At 39.8% G+C, this 24,056-nt stretch overlaps 1 protein-coding gene across 1 annotated transcript; it reads right to left on the reverse strand.

The window, feature by feature from the left end:
- Positions 1–3,322: 3,322 nt before the first annotated feature.
- LOC119886159 (complement C1q-like protein 4) lies at positions 3,323–23,533 on the reverse strand. Its single transcript, XM_038696709.1, has 3 exons — positions 23,083–23,533; positions 21,145–22,552; positions 3,323–6,156 (listed from the first exon to the last, which is right to left on the reverse strand). The coding sequence occupies exons 2-3, from the start codon at positions 21,682–21,684 to the stop codon at positions 5,977–5,979; spliced, it is 720 nt and encodes a 239-aa protein (XP_038552637.1). The 5' UTR covers positions 21,685–22,552; positions 23,083–23,533; the 3' UTR covers positions 3,323–5,976.
- Between the last annotated feature and the right edge of the window lie 523 nt (positions 23,534–24,056).

Below are 24,056 nucleotides of genomic sequence, written 5' to 3' on the forward strand. Positions count from 1 at the left end.
ATAAATGCAAAGCCTACTGTACAAACCATCCCTGTCTTTGATCGATCACCAGGCCAGTGTATACACTTGGAAAAGAAAACCCTTTTCTGAATCAGAGGGTACTTTGACACACCACAAAGCACTGCCAGTGCACACTGTAAGTGGCAATTGAAAGAAGCACATCTGTTTGGAAATTAAGTATGACGCAGCCATCTCAGCACATTTCAGTCTGTCACTTTCTGCTTCCTCGCTGAGCGTGATTTACAGGTTGATTAATTGCCAGTGCCTTGAAAAGACTACACATGGAGGAACATTTAATTTGCCAAAATAACTTGTACATCTAGAAAAAGAAAAGTAAAAGAAAAAAATATATTTTAATGTATTATTTTAATTGGCAATCAATGACCTCCGTAGAAATTAAATGACCTCCTGTGACAGGACCTGAGGAATTGTACTGATGAGACACCTGAAGTCAGATCACCAAACAAAGTTTAAAGGGCCAAGTTCTGATTCAGTGGCACTGATTTAATAATCTATTTGATAATCATTCTTGTGAATCACTGTAGCCTTCTATCAGTTAATTATTTTGATTGCATTAGACATGAACTATGAAGGCACTCTCTTTATTTCAGAAATGTTCCCTATGTCCTGCTTAACATTTCATTCAGGAGATTCATGGTGTGACAGCAGGAGGACAGTGAGAGGAATGATGAACTTACTCTGGTAATATTTAACAAATAAAGTGTTATTTGTTTACCTTCTTCAGCTCAGTGTTAAATACAGGCAATGTGTGAGAAAACAAGCTTTTGTTGTTTTTTGACAAAAAAAGGAAGGGGTGATAGTATTTAATTAATTTCTAGTTACTAGGGACGTTATATTGCCCAAACAAAAAATTATAATCCTAAATTGCATTATATAAATATCACAGCATAAGTCCCCACATGGAGTAAAATATGTGTCAACTATATGACAAAAAAATATATAGAAATAATTAAAATACCCAAATTCAAGTTATAATCCATGAATTATATTCAATATGATATCAGAGGACTACAGCAAGTTTTGCCCTCCATACTCACATAATGAGTTGATCCAGAGAAAGACTTAAATAAACACAGACTTTAAAAGTCATAAAAAAACGAGATATTCAGCCGACATGAGAATACAGAAATAACCGAGAAAAATATCAGACTGTTGTCATGTCTCTGACCTTTTAACTGGAGCCTCAAATTAAACTTCATTAACAGAGAATAGGGGTATGTGTGTGTGTGTGTGTGTGTGTGTGTGTGTGTGCGTGTGTGCGTGCGTGCGTGCGTGCGCATGTGTGTGTGTGTGTGTGTGTGTGTGTGTGAATCTTACATGACCCAGGCTAATTTGCGAAAGTCCAGAGACAACACTGATGAGAGTAGTGCTCCTTGAACTAGTATTCCTCAGACTGTCTATGTGTTTGTATTTGCTCATGAGCGTGTGTGTGTGGTGCACCCGTCTGCGCTGAAGGAGAGAGAGTGAAGCCTATTGATTATTTTAATCCTCCTATTTGTGAGTCTGTGATCCTCTCGGCTCAGCCTTCCACAGGGGGATTGCTAATGGGGCTGAACGCTTCCCTCCACAGCCGCTCTCTCCCTGTCCAATTAACTTAACGCTGGAATCTGTGAGGAGGGAGCACTGGGACTCAGAGGTGGGGGGGGCAAGGGGGGGGGGGGGCACCACTGAGATACAACCCTACCAACACCTCCCAGTCCAACATCTCCCAAACCTCTAGTATGCACCACATTTGGTAAGAACCTCCTCATCCAGAATTACCTTTCACCTTTAATTAAAGCTCCATCTCCTTGTTTTATTCTGGTGAGGTGTGAACTCCCTTCAGCCAGTGTTTCATTTTCACAGGGTGACTTTACAGAGTGTAGAAACAGCAGGAGCTGCTTCTATAATGGTAAAGCTATCTTCAAACAGGTTACCATAGCTGTACATCTGACCACTTAATATTTGTGTTTGACTCTCTCCTAAACTAGAATTCAGAGAACCAAACCTTTACTTATGGACTTGTTATTGAAAGACTTGCTTTATTTCATAAAACGCATAATAAACCTGGAACATATAATGTCCACAAAGTCACAAGCATCATTCTATGAAGTTTAAAATTATTGTGAGAAATGCCAAAAGGATGATGTCACCCTCTCCCATACCTATGTGTTATGGCCCACAGTGCTGAGCTTAGACATTATGTCAAACGAGACCTTTCTCACATTGATAAACGACACTATCAAAAAGTTTGTAGTTCTCCTTATGCTACACACAAAATAAAACATTGTATGAAAACAATGTAAAATTTTTTATAAAAATAATACTGCTTTGCATTTGGCAATGCTGGGAATGAATTTAGGAGTCTCACAGCCTGAGGGAAGAAGCTGCTCTGTAGTCTGGTGGTGTGACAGCAGATACTTCTGTATCTCTTGCCAGACGGCAGCGGGGTGAACGGGCTTTGACAGTGGTGGGTACTCTCTTTTTATTGCTGCCCACAAAATACACAAAATAACATTAGTTTTTAGCAACGTACCTAAATTAATCAAATAATAAAGCATTTGTAGCTATTTGAACCGCATCATTAAAAAACCCCAAACAAAAGTAAGTTTAGATAAAAGCTGTAATGTTCCAGCTGGAAATGAAAACAGAACATTTTAACACTGGGAAAGTCCAATTCAGAACAGTATCCGGCCACATGGTGTGATGTTTCTTTAAAAACTGGAGGTTGTGTGTATAATGGGAGGAGGCCAGGATAAAGGTGAAGTTTGCCTTACAGTTAGTGTTTATAATTAAAGCAAATTAGATGACTATTGACTAAAAATGGACCATAATTGTTCATTGCCCATATTGCATTATTTAAATATCCAGATGACAATTAAGCTTGTTTGAAGTGTGAAAAAACTACTTTGAATGTGTTCAGAGCACAGCATGTGTAATCCAAATACTGAAATCATATTCGTTTACATCCCTAAGAAGCACCATCTGTGAAGATGCGACTCTAGTTCCTCAGTGGTTGAACAAATTAAATGTTTGGGGAAAGACCAGGGCGCCAAATATGAATCCATTTGGCAGGCTTTCATGGTTTTAATTGAATAGTATGTTATTTAATCGTATCATTGTTTTTCCAGGAAATCCACCTAATCTTCAGTCTATCTTGACTGTCAAACTAATCTATCAACATCACATGTATATCTCCTGCAGGAATTGATTATGTACTCAGGTTGCTTCTTTTTACCCCTTTTTTCTGCTCAGATGGTAAAGATAGAGCACATGTACATTCCACACAAGAGCAAAAAAGTAATCAAATAAACAATGTCCACAAATTCAGACGATTTATTCTTTATCAATGGAAACAAGGACATGCAAGTAGGTTATTGTTGGCTCTTGTTTGACGTACTGGAAGATGTTTGTCAGCTGTTTTTTTTTTATTTCTATATGTGCACATAACTCTATGATAAGTTTTGACTAATGCTGCTAAAATCTTGAGATTAAATCAAAAAACACCCCCAGCATTGAAAACAGAAGTCAATGCCTGCTGAGTTCCTGCAATGTTCCCAGAAGAGAATAAAGAACAAAAGGAAAAAGAATAAAATAAAGAAAGCAGTAGTTTTACTCTGACTCACTGACAGCAAAATAATCCTGAATTTTCTCTTTTTATTGTGTTTCATGGTCTTCAAGGGCAGAGGAAAATCTATGCTGATATCATACATAACAATACACACAACTCAGCTTGCAAAGTACAGTGACAACTATGAATCCACACTGCTCGGGAACAAAGGTAAAGGAAAACACACACACACAGCAGGATGCAGCATGGCACAGAGGAAATGTGAAGCCACTCAGGAGGAATGTCTGTGTACAATATACAACGTCAGGGTGGTTTTCAATCACAGCACAAGAATGACAAGTTGATCAGAAGGGTTCACATCCAAAACTCATCAGGGTACAGTCATGCTATCAGGCTTCAAAGATGGATCTGTGTCACTTGTTAGGACAATAAAGTCTCTGTCACATATTTTATCAAGTGTATTTTTGGAACAATATGAAGCTCTCTTCTTCAGTGGCACTAAACTACAATAGATGTGCTCAAAGAAGCATTATATTGTACCTGTCTTAGCATTATATCGTGAAAAAAAAATAGAACTGTTAGATATAATAATTTGGTTACATAAACATATTTATAATTTTTTTGAAAGACACAGTGACATGCTTCTGTTGTTCGTACCCACAGGTGGTTCCCACCATACAGAATGAACCTGGGTCGCCATTTTCGGGCTTTTATTTACAGCAGTGAGTTACATCCAGTTCCACACAAACTCTCACGGTCATTGTCCTCAGTTGGCGAACATTTTGCATGGACTGACTGTATTGGGGAGGTTTTCATCAGAAATCCTCGTCAGATTGCTGTTTGCAGTGTAGGGATCAGCCTGCTCAGAAAGCCTGGACTCAACAGGGGAAACTGTGTCATGCATTAGAAAGTCAAAATGAAAAAGATAGTGTAAGGCACAGAAAACCTATAGGTATGGCATATGGCAGTAAAACATCAACATCAACAGTCACCTGCATTTAAATAAAAATCTTCAAAGGGTCTATTTGCAGTAAAATTAAAGAAATAGTTTGACACCTGTGATGGATACCACTCCCGCCAGCTGTGCAGAATTTGAACATCTAGCTTTCTTTTTTCCTTTTGTTACCCAACTATTTCTCTCATATGAACGAGTCGCGAGCAGAACTGTGAAAGTCATTTCAGGAGAGACTGAAAATGTGTGCAGTTATCCCTATATTTAAACGATATACAGGATTTTTACACCGCCTTCCAGTGCGGCCACTCTGAACTGATATAAACACTTTTGATTTCCAACGTGGTTGGATAACACTTCTTACAAACAGTTTCCTTTCAAGCATGAACCAGCCCTTATGCTACGCTAAGCTATCCGGCTGCTGGCCGTAGCATTACAATGAACGGAAAAATATGAAAGCGGTATCAATCTTTTCATCTTACTCTTTGCAAGAAAGCAAAGACACTTCCCAAAATCTCAAACTATTTCAGATATAGTTATACAGCAAACTATGGGTGTCAGGGGCGAGTGTGACTGCACAGATGAGGATGAGGATGCCTCAACTCATTAGCAAGACATGATGAGGCTCTGTCATAAGCTCTGGCTCAGGGAAAATCTCAAAGCTAAACCTCAGTATCGATATACTGTGTGTGTTAAGGGATTGTTACCGTCAACTTGACACCCCCTCTCATAACAGGAGTCAGGGACATGTCAAACTAACAGCAACGTGACGCTTTTAAGCCTCAACACAAACGGAAGGGTAAACACACACGCTTACTCACGGGCATATACACACACATGCAGCACACTGGATTATGTTCATGGTATTGGTTGCATTATCAGCTGCGATCAATATATTCATGACTTTTCTCATTTGGAAATTCATGTCACAGTGAAGGCGAGAGTACACACACTTCGATTTACAGTCTACATTCAGAGATAATTTCAGTCGATTTCAGACCGGTGGCTGAAATGGTCAACTTGTCTCAGTGTAACAACTGATATGAGAAGTTCAATTCATGTGTGCGTGCCTGTGTGTGTGTGTGTGTGTGTGTGCCTGTGTGTGTGTGTGTGTGTGTGTGTGTGTGTGTGCGCACAAGTGAATGAGTGCAAGTGAAAGAGATAATGTGTTTTAGCCATGCTTACACATACTGTACATGGCACAGAATAATGATAACACAAGTGTGTGTATCAGAAGTAAATGTTTACTGGTAATATATACAATACTATACTCATTTTAAGTTCTCTTCAAACTCTATTTGTTAACTGTGATCATGTTATTTCATGTTTTGCGAACTGCATTGAAATGACAAATGACATTATGGAAACATGGGGTGTTAGATGCAGAAAAGAGAGGAAACGTTTTGCGTTTTGCTTGATTACAGAAAGAGAGTATATAAATGTGAGTACACTGTCAGTCAGGATAGATGAGGAAGCCAGAGAAGGTGCTGTATTTGTTGGTGTTGCCGCCGTGAACTTTGCCCCCGTCCAGCTGCACACACACTTCGTCCCCCACATCCAGATGCAGGATGACGCTGTTTGAGGCATAGTCGTAGTTCTGATCTGCATCTTGAGCAATTGCACTGGCCCTGACCTGGGGTAGAGACAAAGACAGAAAGATGTTGATGGGCTGCAAAGATGGGGGAAAAAACACCAGGAAATACCATTGAGAAAGTACATCATTGACGTCATGATGTGTGTTTTACAGAGTTTTGTGGTCTGTGTTGAAGCGGCTGATTGTCATTGTTTTCTGCTTTATTCTTTCTTGGGCATTTGGGGTTTTTCTTACAGATAGTCACACAATGAAGGAGAAAGAGGTATAACGGTATTATAAAGGTCCCAGCAAAATTTCTCACCCACGGTCTGTATTTTAACCCCTAAGCCACAGGGGTACCACAAATCTCGTGATGATAGTAACTATCTTTAAATCTGACCATTTTCACACCATATATGACAATCACTTGATGCCTGATGGCATGAAATACTTCTTCAATGGTACAAAGCTAGACAGGAAAATGCAACTCTCCTCTGACATTGTGTAATTGTTTTAGGCTTAGCAGATTTTTGAAGAGCAGTTTCAACTCAAACTGAACACCTGCCACTATCACTGCAGATTACTGACATATATATGGCACATTTTGTGTTTGAGATGCTGATAGTTTGGCATTAAACCATTTCACTTAATTCAACTAAAAAGAGTTGTTTTTTTATAATGACTCGGGATAACACAGCCTACATATTTAATTACACTGTAGCACCCTGAACTCCTGCTAATACATACAGTCGCTCTAACATACATACCATACAAACACAACAGAGGTATTTCATGGATGTTTCATGTAGATTCTACATTTTTTACTTCTATGTCAATGAAGTTCATTGAAGTAGATGTATGTATTTCTATTATTGTGTATTGAAGAAATTGAGTTATTGGCCCCATCAATGTGTCTCTACAAGTCTTTGCTCCCTCAATCATCTCTGCTCTTCTTTGAATCGCTGGTCTTCGTACGAAGTCCCAAAACCCAAATCATCACCTGCAATGGAGACATGTTCACCGCAGCCATCTACAGTAAATGTTTGTGACCGGGTTGAGGAAACAGATACGGATATCTATGTGTTCAGCAAGTATTATGAAATCAAGTGATCTAATGCAACATATCAATGTTAGAATTGCAGATATTACCAGATTGATTAATCAGGATAGTCCTAATCAATTTTTATATGAGAGGCTGATGATTTTAACTTTTTTTAACACAGTATCCCACCCACAACCAGTCTGTTCACTTTATCTGGATGTAACCAGTGCCATTTATTTTCCTGTTTCATTCTGCGATCTGTAATGTCATCAGTACAGATGCCTTCCTGTCCACTGGGTAGATAGATGAGATGTGCAGTGATCTTTGGCCTCAGACCTCCATCTGAGTGCACAACCTTTCTTAGCTACCATCAATTTTTCCAGAGGACTGTTATGCTCACACCTGATCCACCTGTTGCAGACACGAGTCTGATAGGGATTGCAATGATGGCATCAGGGAGGACATCAGTTCATTTCTCAAGCAATTACAGCCAACACAATGAACATGCAGACGTAATGATATATGGACATTTGTTTTACTCCAGCTGAACAATTTCTCTTCGATATCATTAGCTACTAACAGTTTCTGGCAAATTGTGGCTATTATTTCACAGGTATTAAGCTTTGTAAAGCTGCATGAGTGTATATGTGCATCAAAGTGATATGGTGAACCTGTTATTAACCTATTTACACATCCAGCAGATATGTGTTTGTGTTTGTTTGTGCCCACCTGACAAATGTTAAGTCTATTGGTCATTCTCATTCATTTATCCTTTTTGCCCTGTTTTGCTCTCCACCAACTCATGAGAAAAATATTCACTTTTTGAACTGCTAAATGCGCCACTATATTCAGCTTTTCACCTATAATTACCACCTTTTTCACTACCAAAAACAATGCTGAAGAGAGCATTAAGATTGAACAAAAATTTAGTAATTTGATCAGTTGTTATTATAAAAATAGTGCTTGTAGCAGCTTTAAAGGTTCAGTGTGTAATATTTAGAAGGATCTATTTAAAGAATTGTAATATAATACACATAACTATGTTTTCAGTGGTGTATGAAGACCTTACATATTGAACCGTTATGTTTTTATTACCCTAGAATTAGCCATTACTATCTACATACAGCGCGAGTCCTCTTACATGGAAGTTGCCATGTTGCGCCGCCATGTTTCTACAGTAGCCCAAACGGACAAACTGCTCTACAGAGCCAACCCATTCTCACTCCCAGCTGGTTGGGTGGATGGACGCATATTTATTGTTGCTAACTTCACTGGGTGTTGTATATTTATTGTTAAAAATCATTGGTAACTTGACCACGCAGCCCTAAACAACTCTAAAAGGTTACCCAGGGCGTTAAAAAGCAACACAAATAGGCCTTGACCAAGCATCAATGTGACAAGTCAGGAGTGAGAATGTGTTGACAGAGCATGTTTTGTCACAACTTTGAATACGTACAAAGAAGAGGAAGAAGTATTAGTAGAAGTAGTAGTCGTCTGGATTGTTAGTAGTATGAAGAGATGTGAAATTTGGACAAATTGATGACCACACGTATTATTTAGCACAAGAGCAGACAGCGTGACAGCCACTGTAGCTTCTCCTGCATGCTTGCAAAGGGAAGGGTGAGCGGTGGCTGAGCTGTTGGTTACAATTTGCAACGCTTACCACTAGATGCCACTAAAACTTACAAACTGAACCTTTAAATTAGAAGAAACTAAATTACATTCACATCGAGTGAGTCAGCGGCTCATATTAAGATAAATTCTAAATAGCACTTTAAAACAGGTTTTAATATTTTTAATATTCAAATCAAACTTTTTTCAAATGGTTGTTTACATATTAAATGCTAAGTATGGACAACATGCATAGGGAGGGACATTTGAACACCATAGCTCCAAAATGACCAAACAATGTAATCAACACCGCTATATGACCTATGACACAGTCACAACAAGAGCTTAACATCATCAGCTTCATAAAACTGTCTGCCATATTCAAAACCACACTTAAGATGCATTATCTGCTGTGAAGTCCACAGAACCTGGAGCCTGACACCATTTTGAAATGTGATATGGCCTGATCAGTCATTCTTCACTCTTTAATCTACATCTGGACAGGTTTATGTGAGGAGATAGATTGTCATCCACTCTGATTAAACATGATACTTGCTCTGTAATGATATGACATCATTACCTCGGATGATTTCTGTACATGTTTACATGGTAGTTAACACAAATATGATACCGAACTTACGATGCCCCATATTCAAAGATCATAATGCTCCCATACATGTTGCTGCTATTAGTGAGAGGTTTCATGATGACCTGGTGTCAAACACCTGCGGCATCCCACACAGTTACCCACTTGGCGCAGGTCACGATTCAGCATTTCAAGGTGGGTAAAGAGCTGTTTTGATGGTGAGTAGGGCAGATTTATTAATTAGTCCAAGTTGTTTTTGCACCCAGTAAGCAAATCTGCTTATAATAAATTGCACTATCATTAGGTAAGTAACCAACTATTCAAGCAGACGATCCATTTAATAGCGGAAAATAAAGTACACAAGCCCATACATATTAATGAATGCAAATATACCCTCACTTCATCCTTGTCTCAGGCTCTGGGTCTGGGACTGACTAAGGATATGGTCCATCATCTACACCAGTCATCAAGCTTCCCTGACTCTCTTGTGATCACTAAGACAAATCAAATAAGACTAAACTACCCATTTCTCCTCTTCCTCCATCCAATAATGAGTTTTCTTTTTTTACCCATTTCATCAATCCAACTCAATATATTTCTCCATACAAGCATGTCTTCCATGTAGAGAAGGTGAACATTTTTATTCCCCTCCTTAAGACAGAAAATAATCAATGCATTTCCTTTGTTTTAATTCAGCTCACATCACTCCATTAATTGTTGTCTCTCCCTCCACACCTCACGCCCCTTCCATCATCCCTCTCCCTTTGGCTGCCCCATCGCTATCTCTTCATTCTGGACCCATCTATCCTTCTTTTTGTGTCCTTACAATGAGATGCAGGTCACGCACACATTTTCTCTCCTCCACCATGGTGGTGTTGCCGAGAGCAGCGACTAAGTGTGTCCCTGTCCGGTCTAAATCGGATTGATTAACGGCTTGCTGCTGTGGCAGGTCTCCTGAGGACCCCCCTCCTCCCCAACATACACACGCACACACACACACACACACACACACGACCCCCTCTGCCTCTTTCCCCTCGCTGCCTTGCAGCACCCCTCACCCCTCCCTACCTCTAGATGCATCAGGGCAGGCTATACATGGCTGCAGGCTACAGTAATTGCTAGTCGGACAGCCAGGGCAGTTCCCCACCTAATAGGTCCAACTCCTCAATAACTCCATACAATCACAATAAATGGGAGCACAGGATAGGCTACAGTGGTCAAATGGGCCCATGAAATACTAGCAAGAGGTCAGGACAAGATCCAACACGTACACTCCACCCTACTCTCCCTCTCTACGTCTCGATAAGAGCAACTCTCTTTCCTGCTTGCTTTTTATGAATCTCAAGTGAACACCTGAGAAAAACCACACAGCACATGAGACATTTTGTTATTTTATACGGTGAGACTGCTTTGCTCTGAAGGGACTGAACTGCTCCCCTGAGGAGACCTAATAGGTTTAAGGAAAAATATAACAGTAAAGAGATTCTGACATTTTGTACATCCAACATCTGTCTACATGGCTGAACGGCAGGATTCCCTTGATGGTATTTTCAGCTGAGTTAGAGGCTGACAGGCTGCTGTATCTTGCTAGAATACAGTGTAATGTACAAAAGCTCCGTTGTGCGCTCCCAGAACATAGGGGAGTGCATAGCCGTGCGCACAGACGTTTGCATTTGCCAGCACCAGCTTTAGAACAGCAACAGACAGTTCAGTTAAGCTCAACAATTAAAACTGGTTTACTTCTCTACATGTGTATGGACAACATTATAATAATCAATAAAAATACATGTGATCAAACTGCATGCAGCACATTACAAAAGGCTTCTGCAGTACCTGTACCCGGTACCTGTATTAAGGGTCATAACAAAAGCTGCCGCAGTGATATTCACACCACCTCATTGGAATGGCCTTTTAAACATGAACACCAGCTAATTATATTTGCCAGCCAAAAGGACACAATGTTATTTATGACTTTTTATGGCTGACTTCCTTATGAGACACGTAGGTTTACTAACTCAGACAGCGAAGATGCTGACATTTAATGTGTTATGTTTATGATTAATTCATTGTTGCATTCTCCTCCTGCATATACAGTAACCCAGTGGATAAGTTAGCTGTTTTACATTTTATGCACAGATTTTTAATAGTGTGACATTTAGAATATTATATGTCATAATCAATGAGTTTGTCATGAATTAATAGTCATCTGAGTTGTATTCAGTAAAACAAAAAAATATCAGAGATCTCTACAGGTTAATTATTAATTGTTTATGATAAATATTTCTTGACTTCAAAGGAAACATTTAAATATGTATGCAGAGTATGTTATTTGAGCATCATAAAATGGATCATCAGCGGAGGAAAGTAACTAAGTACATTTGCTTTGAGCTATTGCAATTGAGTACAATTTAGTGGTACATACTGTACTACAGTGTTTTGATTCTAAGGAAATATTGTCCTTTTTACTCCACTACATTTATCTAACAGCTGTTACAAATAATGTTTCAAATTAAGATTAAGAAATAAATCTAACTATTATCTTACTTTATACATACCTGCTTTTAAAATTTACTCTAAATATAACTCTATAATTAGTTCATAAATGGTCTTTCAAAGTGTGCTGATGTACAATTTTCAGTGAGGGATTTTTTGTTTTATTGGTATCTTCCTTTAGTTTAAGGATCTGAATACTTCCTCCACCACTGTGAAATGTATTGTAATTTTGTGGAGCTGGTGACATTGCAGAGCTTTGTGACTCTGAAACTAGCACAGATGAATCTGGAGCTTCAGCTGTCAGCAACAATCACTGTGAAACCTTGTTTCCTTAAAGTGGGCAGGAGGCGCTGGGGCTTTGGGAGTGAAAACAAGAGGGAAAGGCAAATCAGGATTATTGTCAACAGCGACGGAGATTGATAGCGACAAGGGAGTGAATTTCTGTCTGTTGGCCCAACGCTGTTCTGACTTGATCTGCTGCTGCTGGGGAGAAGGGAGCCCTGTGGGACAATAGAGAAGATTACACTGCCTCCACTTTTCATTAGAAGGGCAACATTAAATGGGGAGAGAGAGAGGGAGAAATGTAGGAGGGAGAAAAAAAGAGAGAGGAAATTGACAGCTTAGAAATAATTCACCGATAGTGCTAAATGCTCAATAAAATCTACATTTTCAGCTGTGTGCCACTGATTTGTGTGACATATTTAAGGGCTGGCATAATGTATTTCAAACTTATGTAGCCAAATCTCATCATTGTTTTTGTCTACATCGACCCAGTATCAAAGTGTGTGTTCGTTATGATTATGTCTGAGCTTTTGTTTCAGATAAAAATGATGGCAGGAGGGCATGGGGGAAAGGAGAAAGGGGAAAGGAGAAAAGAAGGATGCGTAGTGAAAAGGAGGGTGTGACAGCAGAAATTTGGATAAGGACACACAGACGGGTGAGCAGCTGCATCCACTTTTAACAGTCTAAGCACAGGATTTGGGAAAAGGAAGCCAAAGTTGAGAAGGACTTTGAGTGATGGGGAGGGAGCCTGTTGGATAACAAACTGATCAAGCATGCCTGCTTCAGAGGGAGGGTATAAATGAGGTTGGGGAGGTGGGCTGTCCGTGTGTTATTTTTTTCAGTTTTGTTTTGTTTCGCATGGTGCCTTGATCCTCTGGTAATAAAACTGACAGGATTCATTCACTGTGATGTACAGACCTCTCAGAGCGGAGCGAGGCGATAGAGACGGGGTCTCTTAAACTTACCTGAGGGACCTCTAACGGTGAACTGGGAGAGAGAAGAAGGGCAACTGAAATGGCCCTTTTTGTAAAAGCTGCTGTGTCCTCTCTGCCTCCACCCGTGTCTACCAGCCTGAGGTATCCTGTTTCTATTATGCAGGTCGACAAGTAACCCTTTTCTTGCACTGCAGACTCACACACTAATTGGCATACTAAATGTTAATGTTTTGCCATGACACTCAAGACCCAAGGTGTCAAGATGTTGATTAGAAAGTCTCTAATTGGCTCTAGACTGAAACCTTTGAGGGTAGAGGAGATGCCCTAATTGGATATAAATGGGTTCTGTAGATGGTCTACCTACAGAGCATCACCTAGAGCAAAGCCTTAGGTCTGAAGTTAAAATATACTATTCCTTTATGACATATTGTTTACCGTCTCGTATTAACTGTGTGTATTTTATGTGCACCTACATCTGTATTAGCATAGAGAGTGAAGACACACAACATGCAGGAACACAAACAGCAGCACTCCTTCATCATATAAAACGCGTTCACCGGTCAGAAATCGATGTCCCTCTAATTCTGATTTACCTAATCTTTAAATGCATTTTAATAATCCAATTTTACCATTGTTCATGTTAGGTCTCCCACTATCAAACACTGTGAAACACTGCTGTTTATGAAAGGGACAAAACCCTGTTTCCTTGATGAGGAGAAATAATGATATGATGGAGAGGTAAAAGTAAAGCACAACAAAGGCATGACAAAACACAGTAACAACCAGGCGAGTCGTTTTTAGTCGACAGGATTTAATGGCCTCAGCCATTATAACAGGAACATATAGTGAAGTAATGGCTGTGTGCATGAACATGTGCATAAATGTGTGTGTTCTCGAAGAGAAAAGACAAGAAGAGAAAGCAAGGGCAAGCAGCAGGGTGTATGAGAGCATTCTTTCTGCTTGCTCTACAAGATATTCTGCCTGAAAGGGTGGACTTTTATCCTTTATCACAAATTGTTGGCTCCGTTAGGCCATTGTGTCTGATGCTAAAGCAATGCATCACACAGAAAATTTGTCTTGATTATGAATTCTTCTGCTGACACACACAGTTGGGGAAAAAAAAACATCTCCCAAAGTGCCAAAATAAAAGAAATTTGAAACTGTGCAGCATGAGGCCCATAATGACACCTTGTCTTACTTACTGTAATTAGCTGCTTCCACCTCTCACAGTGTGGGATGAGTATCATGTCATATTTAGGAACTGGGGAAAAAGCTTTGAAAGGTAAAAACTCAGTTTGGAAGGCTTGCATAATGTTTTGATTGGCTGAAAAAAAATCTCTGCAGCACTCTTTGCAGTGTTTCTCCAACACATTTTCAGAGTTTCAGATCTGTCACTGTTCACCTGGTATATTAGTTTGTTTTGTCTTGTCTTGTAAATGGTGATCTGAAAAGTGGTGCACATATGTTGGAAAAAAACTTTTAAACTTGAGTTTTGAAAGGGCAAATCTTTATTTTGACATTTTTGTGGATGTCCATTTGCACTCGTATTGCAGACTGTTCCTTCCGAGTTGAGTTTACAAAACCCACTTTTCAGAGATCTGCCCACACAGCTGCGTGTCTGCTAGTCATGTGATTCACAGACCAGTTAGCTCTGGTCTGAAATTTTGAAACAGACGGTCTGGGGGAAAAAAGCATTTGCTCTTAACGCTAGCGTAGAGTCCAATCATATGTTGCATTCAGAAGAAATGGATGGTCCTAATTTATCTTAACAAAGTTACTTTAACTTTAAATACCACATCCATTAGATTTCAGCCTTTCAAAGCTTTTTTTTCCAGTTTCAAAATTGACATGATATTAATCCCACATCACATGTACCTACTAAAGGCGAGCTGTTTCTGTCTTCTAATTGAGTCCAAGCCTGTCATCACCACAGCTTTTAAGTGGTATATTTAATTATCTAATTAGCTCATATTTCTTATAAGCTTTCATGTGAGTGAATAAATCGTGGGGTTCACTTAAAGGCGCATAAAAAAATAAAGGTTTGTGGAGTGTTTATGGGAATCACACTGAAAATTATAGCTATTAATTAGAGCCAGACTCCAGTCTCCTGCTCAGTCCAAACCCTTATTCATAACCTTGCAGGAAGTAATAATAAAAACAACATATGGGCCTTTATCTGAACCTAAACATCTATTGTTTCAACCTGGAAACCTTTAATGCACCTTTAATCCAAAGGTTAATTCTCTACTTTTATCTCATTCAATCATTCATCTTTCCTTCCAACCTATAGACCTTACACGGTTAAGGCTGAGCTTCATGTCAAAACATTTTGTTGGGCTTTAATAAGGCACAGGTTTGTCCACCAGTCTCAAGCTCCAGAAGGTCAGATCCAATCTAATGCCACTGCTACATAATGAGGTTACTGTGTGTCAATAGCAGATGAGATGCTGAAACATTGTACTACCTCACTGATGTCATCAAAACTATAGTGTGTGTGTGTGTGTGTGTGTGTTAGTCTGTGTGTGTGTGTGGGGGGGGGGGGGGCAAGAACCAACTGACCAACCCATATTGGACCAGGTATAAATGTATAAATATTCATACTCCCACTCCATGCTCATCTCTGTAAAGGTCAAAGTACATATTGGTGGTGAATTATATATCCATTGAAAAGGTCATCTACCTCAACAACAATCTTTTGATGAGTTATGGGACACAAGGAGTGAAGAGGATTCCTCGCCTTGAGTGATCCAGCTCTGCAAACTTGTTGTAAAACTGCACATCAGCTGCACATTTAATTAGCCAACAGCTGAGACCACCAAATGACAGTATGACTCTGATTTGTTTCGTGTATGTCACATATGTACAGATACATAGCTTTATCCCCTCTTCTCGACTCCTCCCTTCACCAGAGGACAGAGGACGCTCTCATGTTGCCTTTTCTCTCCACCTCCTCCATCCATTCTCCTGTGAACATCCATCCATCTATCCATCCATCCATTCAGCTATCTATCTCTTTGTCAGGCCACTTGTCTGTGTCATGCCTGTCTCTGCTGTGATCCCTCCTGAGGATGTGTTTTATTCTCAGCTCCCTTTTGACAAGACATTGATCAACACCATGCATATCAGTCTGACAATTGTTGTATACACACATGCACACACAAACTCAAACATCCACCCATGCTGCGAACCACACTATAGACTGGCATAACAGGCTTAAAAGTAATAGGCTGACATTTTGGGAAATATGCGTTTGCTTTCAATGCTGCTCTCAATGGTACATATGTAGCTGGAGACAGGCCCTTGTTAGCTTAGCCTAGCGTAATAGTTTGGCACATAACCTCCTCTTTACACTTTTACAAACTTTTTGTACAAATCAAGCAAAAACAAAGATATGTTGATTAGCAGTCTTGGCCAGTAATGCAAAAAGTGTGTTACATGCATGTAATTTCTTTTTTTCAGTAACGTGTAGTGTAAAGTATATTAGAAATTCAGTAGTTAAATGAGAAGGCGGTTAGTCATCACCAAAAGACAGGAGAGAAATGCGCTTCACGGTAACTCGTCTTCTTAGCTGGTTTGCTGACATTAACCACTGCTAAGACATATTCAAAAATGAGAGTGAGATGTGTGTGGTATGATATGTGGCGCTGTGCTAACTAACAAAAGTAATGCAATGAGTAATGTAACTAAGTATGGACGTCCTAATCTACAGAATCCCTAAGCGGCCATCGATTCATATCTTTATTTTACTCCGTTTTCCGTGATAATGGGATAATTATCTCGTGATCTCGAGATAACGACTGTTGTTTTCTTGTGATCTCGAGATAACTAAACAGTAGTTTAACACAGGGGTTGGCAAGAACGTTTCTTAATGGTAATTTAAAGGAGTTTTCAGTGTCCCTAATTAGCTCAGTTGGTAAAGCACAGTGTTTGATCCTTATGGAAGACAATTTAAAAAAAAATCTTTTTTAGATTCATCTACAACAAAGTTGGTATGAAGATGACTGATTCACATGCTTATAATAAAATACGTGCTGGAGTGTGGGCATCCTGGCGATTGGTCCACATTCATCAACCTATGGACTTTTCATTTCCCCATCATTCCCAGGCAGAGGAAATTCATCGCTTCTCATTCAGGGGAATCCATTTAACTACACATTTCCTGACGGCTAATTCAGACAACAAATGTTGTTTTCCTGTGATAATAGGATAATTTTCTCGTGATCTCGAGATAACAAAACAGTAGTTTAACACGGGGTTCAGCAGGAGCGTTTCTTAATGGTTATTTCAGTAAGGTTTTTAGTGTCACTGGTTAGCTCAATTGGTGGAGTACAGGATTCATAGCTAAATGGTTGTGTGTTTGATCCTAGCAGAAGATTGATTTTTTTTCCTTTTTTTATCTTTTTTGGAATCCTCTTCAACAAAGTTCTTATGAAGAGACTGTTTCACTTGCTCACAATAAATCAGGTTAGGGCTTCCGTAACTTAGTATTTAGTTAAGTAATGTAATTACTATATTAATGACTAATTGCTTACATTTCTCAAGTAACTTGTCCAGCTTTGTTCATTAGAGCTTGGTGAATTTTGTAACATTTGGTCAGAGCCAGGCTAGCTGTTTCCCCCATTTCAAGGCTTTATGCTAAGCTACACTAATTGGCTCCTGCTACATATTCTACTGTACAGGCATGAGAGTGGTATCAGTCTCCTCATCTAACAAGAGAATGAAAAAGCATTTTTCCAAAATGCCAAACTACTCCTTCAGTGCATGTTATCACTTATCTGAATCTCAGAGGAAGATTGTCATCTCATAATGGACTAAATCAAGTCTACATGAACAAAATACCTATTCAGAAAGATTGTTGCAGTAATAAAAATAGAGTAATGTGCTATTGAATGCCTTTATGAGTCTCTAAAATGACAAACTTTTTCAGTGTTATCCTCAAGGTTTATCTCAATGACCTATCTGGTTCAGTCTGCTACAGGAGCACTTGTCTATTCACAGAACAAAACAGCAGGTGAATGAAAGTGTGAGGGCAAGATCAGCACTGAATTGGGTTAAATAATTTAGTTGCTGGAAAAGATAATTAATGGGGAAGGAGTCAATAGCCAATGTGGACGATAAACGTGTGTGTGTGTATGTGTGTAAAGGAGGGGCACAGGTGGAGGGGAGAAGATCTCATCTAAAGGCTATGAAAGATTTAACAGCAGGAGAAGACAGGAATGACAATGTCTGTGAAGGCACGCAACAAACCAAGTCCCCCAATTATATCTGGCATTTAACTGTCTGTCCTCTTAACTCTGCACTTTGTGCACATTCTGTCAAATCTATGAAAAAGAGAATAAGTACTTTTATGGACTTGATCAGTCATAAAAAAAGTATGTATTTGCTAAGTATATAAAACCAAAGCAGTATGACATGTATTTAATCTAACATCATTAGCTTTGATGGGAGTTTGCAGAATATCTCAAAAATGTATAAATAAAGGAACAAGTGATTTGATTTTGGTGTAGCTACAATAATTCTAAAAGAAATTTATAACATTGTATTGTGAACATTATCCCATTTTTCTCTATTGCACTTATTTTCAGTTGAAAAATCTGGCATGTTGTACGGAATTTTATGCGCTTCCAGATGCAGATTAAACATTTTTAACACTAATTTGGTGGTTTGTGCAGCCTTGGTAGAGGCCTGCTTTCATTTTTCAGGCCGAAATGCCAGACGTTATCTGTTTCCAGCTTCTCAAATATATTTGCTATCAGTCTCTGAATTGTGTCATTGTGTGGACTGTTGATCAGACAAAACAAGCAATAAGAACATGGTGATGGGCTGTGTTTTTTTATATGCGACAGACTCAAAGATTAATTGAGAAGGAAAAAAACTGTATAATAATAGCTATAATTTTAAATCTCCAACTGGATCCAGATTTGTACAAAATACCACTGTGATGTACCAGTTATGTTTCAAACAAATAGGTAAAATGTAAATAAAATAAAAAATATATATATACACATATTTCTTGGCCTATGGCCTAATTTTCACCAAAATGTACTGAAATCTGGTGACAGTTTTTAAAAAAATTTATCCTGCTAACTAACAAACAAATGGGACCAGGGGTAAAGCTTCAGTCAACCACAGCAACCAACTCAGGGTTGATTCCCAGGAGCGGAATATGGTGTCGTTGTGAGACTTATCTTATAGCGCATTGCGATTAACGGTGGGTAAGCCAACAAGACCAGCTGCGTTTCATTGTTGCTGTAGTGCTCCTACTGATTGGCGAGAGTGCAGCGTTAACCTCCTACTGTGTAGCTCATGTGTGTAAATTCATGACAACCACTCAACGCCATGTGTCTGGCTGCAGCTTTCTGTGCAGCAACACCAAGAGCAAGTGTTAAGGACCGCAGGAAAACAGGCAATTTAAAATTTTAAGAAAAACCAAAAATAACTCAAATATAATAATAATAATAGTGTCAATAGTCTCAACAGTGTTCTCATAATGAGGAACAACCAGCATGTTTCACGTAGGATTAGTCTTACTGGCCCATATCCTGTATTTTAAGTTGAAGATTCATTAAAGCATATCCGTGAACAGCAGCCCAGCAGGGTGATGGTCTGCTCAGTAGCATATTGCTGTCAGTTCATGTAGCGTGTAAATTATTTGTGGGGAAACTACTGTTTGTACCATCAAACACTTGTAACAATGCAAAGCGATTTTTCTACTTCTCTTGTAATCCCCAGGACGTCACTCTTCTGTTCTGCAGCACACATGTCAGAATCAGGGCTCCTCAACAGAGTGAGGGCTTAGTACTTCAAGCTTGTCACGGATCTCCAGATGGAAGCATTCAAGGCTTTTTCCAGGCATTTTCACTTGTTTATTTATTCGAGTTAAAGTCAGAGTTCCTCAGAGGACAGTAGCCAGCTGTTGCATTTTGGCTTTGTTCCACTGAGACATGGAGGATTGTTATCCTCTTGATAACTTGGCTGTCACTCTCTCTGTCTCTCTCTCCCTTTGTCTGCACGTTGTACAATTAATTACAGTTTTCGTTTTCTATGTAATGCAGTACTTAGTCTCACCTACCACCTATCTACTTTTATCTTGCCTTTATTTCTTCTTCTTTGTCCTCTAAAGTAAATCAACAACTTAAAAAAAAACATTAAACAGAGAGTGTATAGTTGTTCTCCTCTTTTGTGGAACTTTGCTTTAGACTTTTCTTTGTTTTAAACTTCATCACACTGCTCTCAATGTTCTATTGTCAAGAAACACAAGAAAGTGGCAGTCAAACTATTACGCAACACCAGAAACACCTGTGCATTACAATGCAGCAGCCCTGCAATTATGCTCCTAATGATCAGATTTTGTTGACCCTGTGTCAGAGAGGTGCTGCTTATGACTTTTTTCAGGATGTCCATTAATTTAGACATGGTCTTACCAAGAAAAGCAACAGCATCACTCGTTTCAGCAAATGTCAAAAAGCAACATATCACTTATATATAAACACATAAGTGACAAAGCCCTCTAGCATCTGTAGGAGTTTTCTTGTCTGTCAGGAGAAAAAGGTTGAAGTTGTGTGACAATGTTTTAGAACCACAAAGTCCACAGAGGGAGGAGGTCGAGGTGGATGGATGGCTCAACGCTGGATTTTGACCTGACAAGCTGTTTGCTTCCGGTTAACTATCGATGTAACATAAAGTTATGTTCGTTTCTAATCATGACATGATTTTGGTTACATGACCTTGTAACCATGACAACGAAGGTTCCTGGACCTAAATGATCAGTATTTTAAACCAAATTAGGATCCTACCGCTGTCGTTTTTGTGCCTAAAGATAACCAGACCTTGTGGTCTCTTATTCTTTTAAATTTTTGTGTTTAGTAACCATTTTGGATTTTCAGTTTAGAAAACATTTATTTGTGTCATTCTGGAGGGCAGCTGCAACTGTTGTTTAATTTGAATGGTTCGTTTATGTTTCACATGTTCTTGTTGTCGTGTCCACTGCTGTTGCTGGCCCAGTTGGTTAATATTTGCAGACGGAGAGTTGGTTTCAAAAGGCTGAACTTTCAGATCACAATATCAGAGGGACACTTCATATTCATAGACACACTCACCTGTCCGTTCTTCTTCAGGTCAGCCCACATGCTTGTCCCATCACCTCCTCTCATCAGGACATGGTATGTGAAGTAGTAGATGCCAGGTAGAGGGCAGGTGAACTTGCCGGTACTCGGCTCATAGTAGTTCCCTACGTTGGTCACCACGTCATCAAATTTCAGTATTTCACTCCCTTCGTGTTGTTTCCGGAGGCCTGCGTAGAAGGCGATTTTGGGACTGTAGAAGGATGGGCCGTAGCCACCGGGTCCTGGCCCTGGTGGACCAGGTGGGCCGGGCTTGCCGGGCTCTCCGGGGGGCCCTTTAGGACCTGGAGGACCAGGAAGTCCAGGGGTCCCTCTGAACCCCTGTTTGCCCCTGCGGCTTGGGAAGTCAGGGGGCTGAGGGGAGACAGCTGTCAGCTCTCCCTGTGGGGGGGTGAAAGTGTCACACACCATCTTGCAGCTCCCAAGCATCTCGTAATGCGTGCCTCCTCCTCCGGACCCTCCCCCCTTGGTGGTGTGGACCAATAGGGGAATGGCCACTAGAAGGACCAGGACCATGGCCACGCCGACTCCAGCCCCGATGACACGTTTCTTGCGACTGAGCCGGGAGGCAGCCAGCGTGAGGAAGTCCTCCTCCCCCTTAGCTGGAATGGTTGAGCCAGCCAGGCTGAACTCTGGGTAGAAAGTAACTAGTGGATCGAGAAGGTGGAGGAGGAAAATATGTAATTGTGTGGGTCAGAGAAAAAAACAGAGGGCTATTCTAGGAGCGGGGCCGGCAAGTCTCACACAGAAAAAAATCAGAAGTCGGAGGGAGAATGACCATCTCTTGGTGCTCAGTACATTTGTTTTGTATCCTTCAATTTGTAAGTCAGTCTAAACATAATAAATCATTTTGCAAGCCAAAAATAACATAAATATTTTATGTGTCCATGTCAGAAATTAGCATCACCCCTTTTGGGACACTGCTTTTTAATTTTTTTTTATCCAACTCTGTGGTTGTGGAGGCTCCAGTGAAAAGCTTTCAGTTGCTCAGGCAGAGAGCTGTCAGGTAGGGTCTACAGTATTCCCACTGGAGTTCATCTCACCCACCACATACGGGGAAGGGCGCTTCACTTGTCTGTCCAGGAATACGAAAGAGAAGAATGAGGAAACTACAAAATCTCTGCTCCTTTCTTCCTTCCTACCCGTGTGTGTTTTGTTGATGGGCTCACGCCTCTGGCTATATGTTGTTTTTGGAGCCTGGGTTAGATTTATATCAGCAGTCTACTCCTCCATTCAAAGTGCAGATTTTTTACAGGTCATAAAAAGGCTAATTCTGAGGAAAAGGCGGGCCAAATTGGATTGAACGTGGAAACTCTTGTTTTACACGTAGCTTGGATGAGGATTTTATCACAGCATCATAGAAAATTAATGAATCTCTTGTAATCTAGAAGGAAAAGAAGACACACACGCGCACACACACACACACACACACACACACACACAATAAGCAAAACCAAATCACATTGCAATAACACATATTAACTTTTATTTTTATACATCACATAAAGCACTTCATTTTGTAATTACTGATTATTTAAATTTGTATTCAGATTTTTAAAATACTGAAAACATGAGATAGGCTACAGAGAGATTATTCATACTGCCTTACTGTAGCCTAAGTCTATTTAAACAACTTTGTCACTGATAAAAGTAAAGACATGGGAAACCTCAGGATCATATCAATCAAACGAACTGGGTTCACAGTTACATGTTGATATTATTACAGGCCTACATTCATTGTGGTCTACAAATTCAGTCAGTTTCTTTTAACAGGAAACACCGAATTTTAATACGAATAAATTCACTTTTAATTAAAATTGTGACAGAAGTGACTCGTAAGGATTTAATCAGAGCAAGAGAAAATAATGATTTAACCAGAAACTTTTGAGGAACTAAAAAAACAGATCAGCTTACCTGTTTTGTTTTTGTTCCCCTTTCCTTTTCGCTTTTCTCCCCGGATCTCAGTGTTTTTTCATGCTACGTATTCAGATGGAAACACCGCAGGAAAACTGGTCTAGGACCGGCGTGAAATCCATCAAAGACTGAGACGCATCGTGTGAAGTTGCACTGTGTTGCAAACTCAAACTCACACTAATATTTAAACTTGCAGCATCTCATCCAGTACTCCTGCATGGTGTCAGGATCGCACCGTCCAAAATGCTCAAGGCAGCGCTCACAGGCAGTCCGAGCAGACACGGAGGGAATAAAAAAGGGGGGGATATTAACGTAATTCAAAGTCGCTGCGCTTCTTCCAATAAAATTAAATATGCTTACTTTTACAGACTTTCGCCTTGCAGAAATCCAGCTGCAGAGCGACTTTATTTTTAGAGCAACAGTTCACTCACTTGTTGTATTTTCCGTCCTGCTTCTCTCCTCAGCATCTGCCTACTACTGCTCCCCCGCCCTCCCTCCTGTAACACACACACACACACACACACACACACACACACACACACACACACACACACACACACACACTTAAATTCACCGTCCCATCCTGCATGTGACCTTTTCACGAATCGAATGACTACATCTGTTTAATAGTTTAATCAAAGGTTGTCCTTCTACGTTCAAATATTGAAGATTTATTTGCACCACAACCAAAAAAATGATATGACAATATTTGTAGTGTGGCTGTGATTCTTTTGGTGGATATACAGCTTCCTTATTTGACATAAGTCTCTATTGCTGTAACATATAGGCCTATATCATTTCAAGTTGATATTTTTTATACTTTGCTTGTAGGTCTAAATGCTGGGATTGCCTCAGCCATTCTTCATGAGGTCCACGCTCCAGACAGCAGATCACGCAATGTAGATCTGTGTTATATCCTTGCTTGGCCAAATAAAGACTTCCAAGTAAGATGTAGCTACTTGCGGAGCTGTGTT

Source organism: Micropterus salmoides, unplaced genomic scaffold, assembly GCF_014851395.1.
Source record: "Micropterus salmoides isolate LMB-PRFRI ecotype aquatic unplaced genomic scaffold, ASM1485139v1 Ms_hic_scaffold_4, whole genome shotgun sequence".
Lineage (NCBI taxonomy): Eukaryota > Metazoa > Chordata > Actinopteri > Centrarchiformes > Centrarchidae > Micropterus > Micropterus salmoides.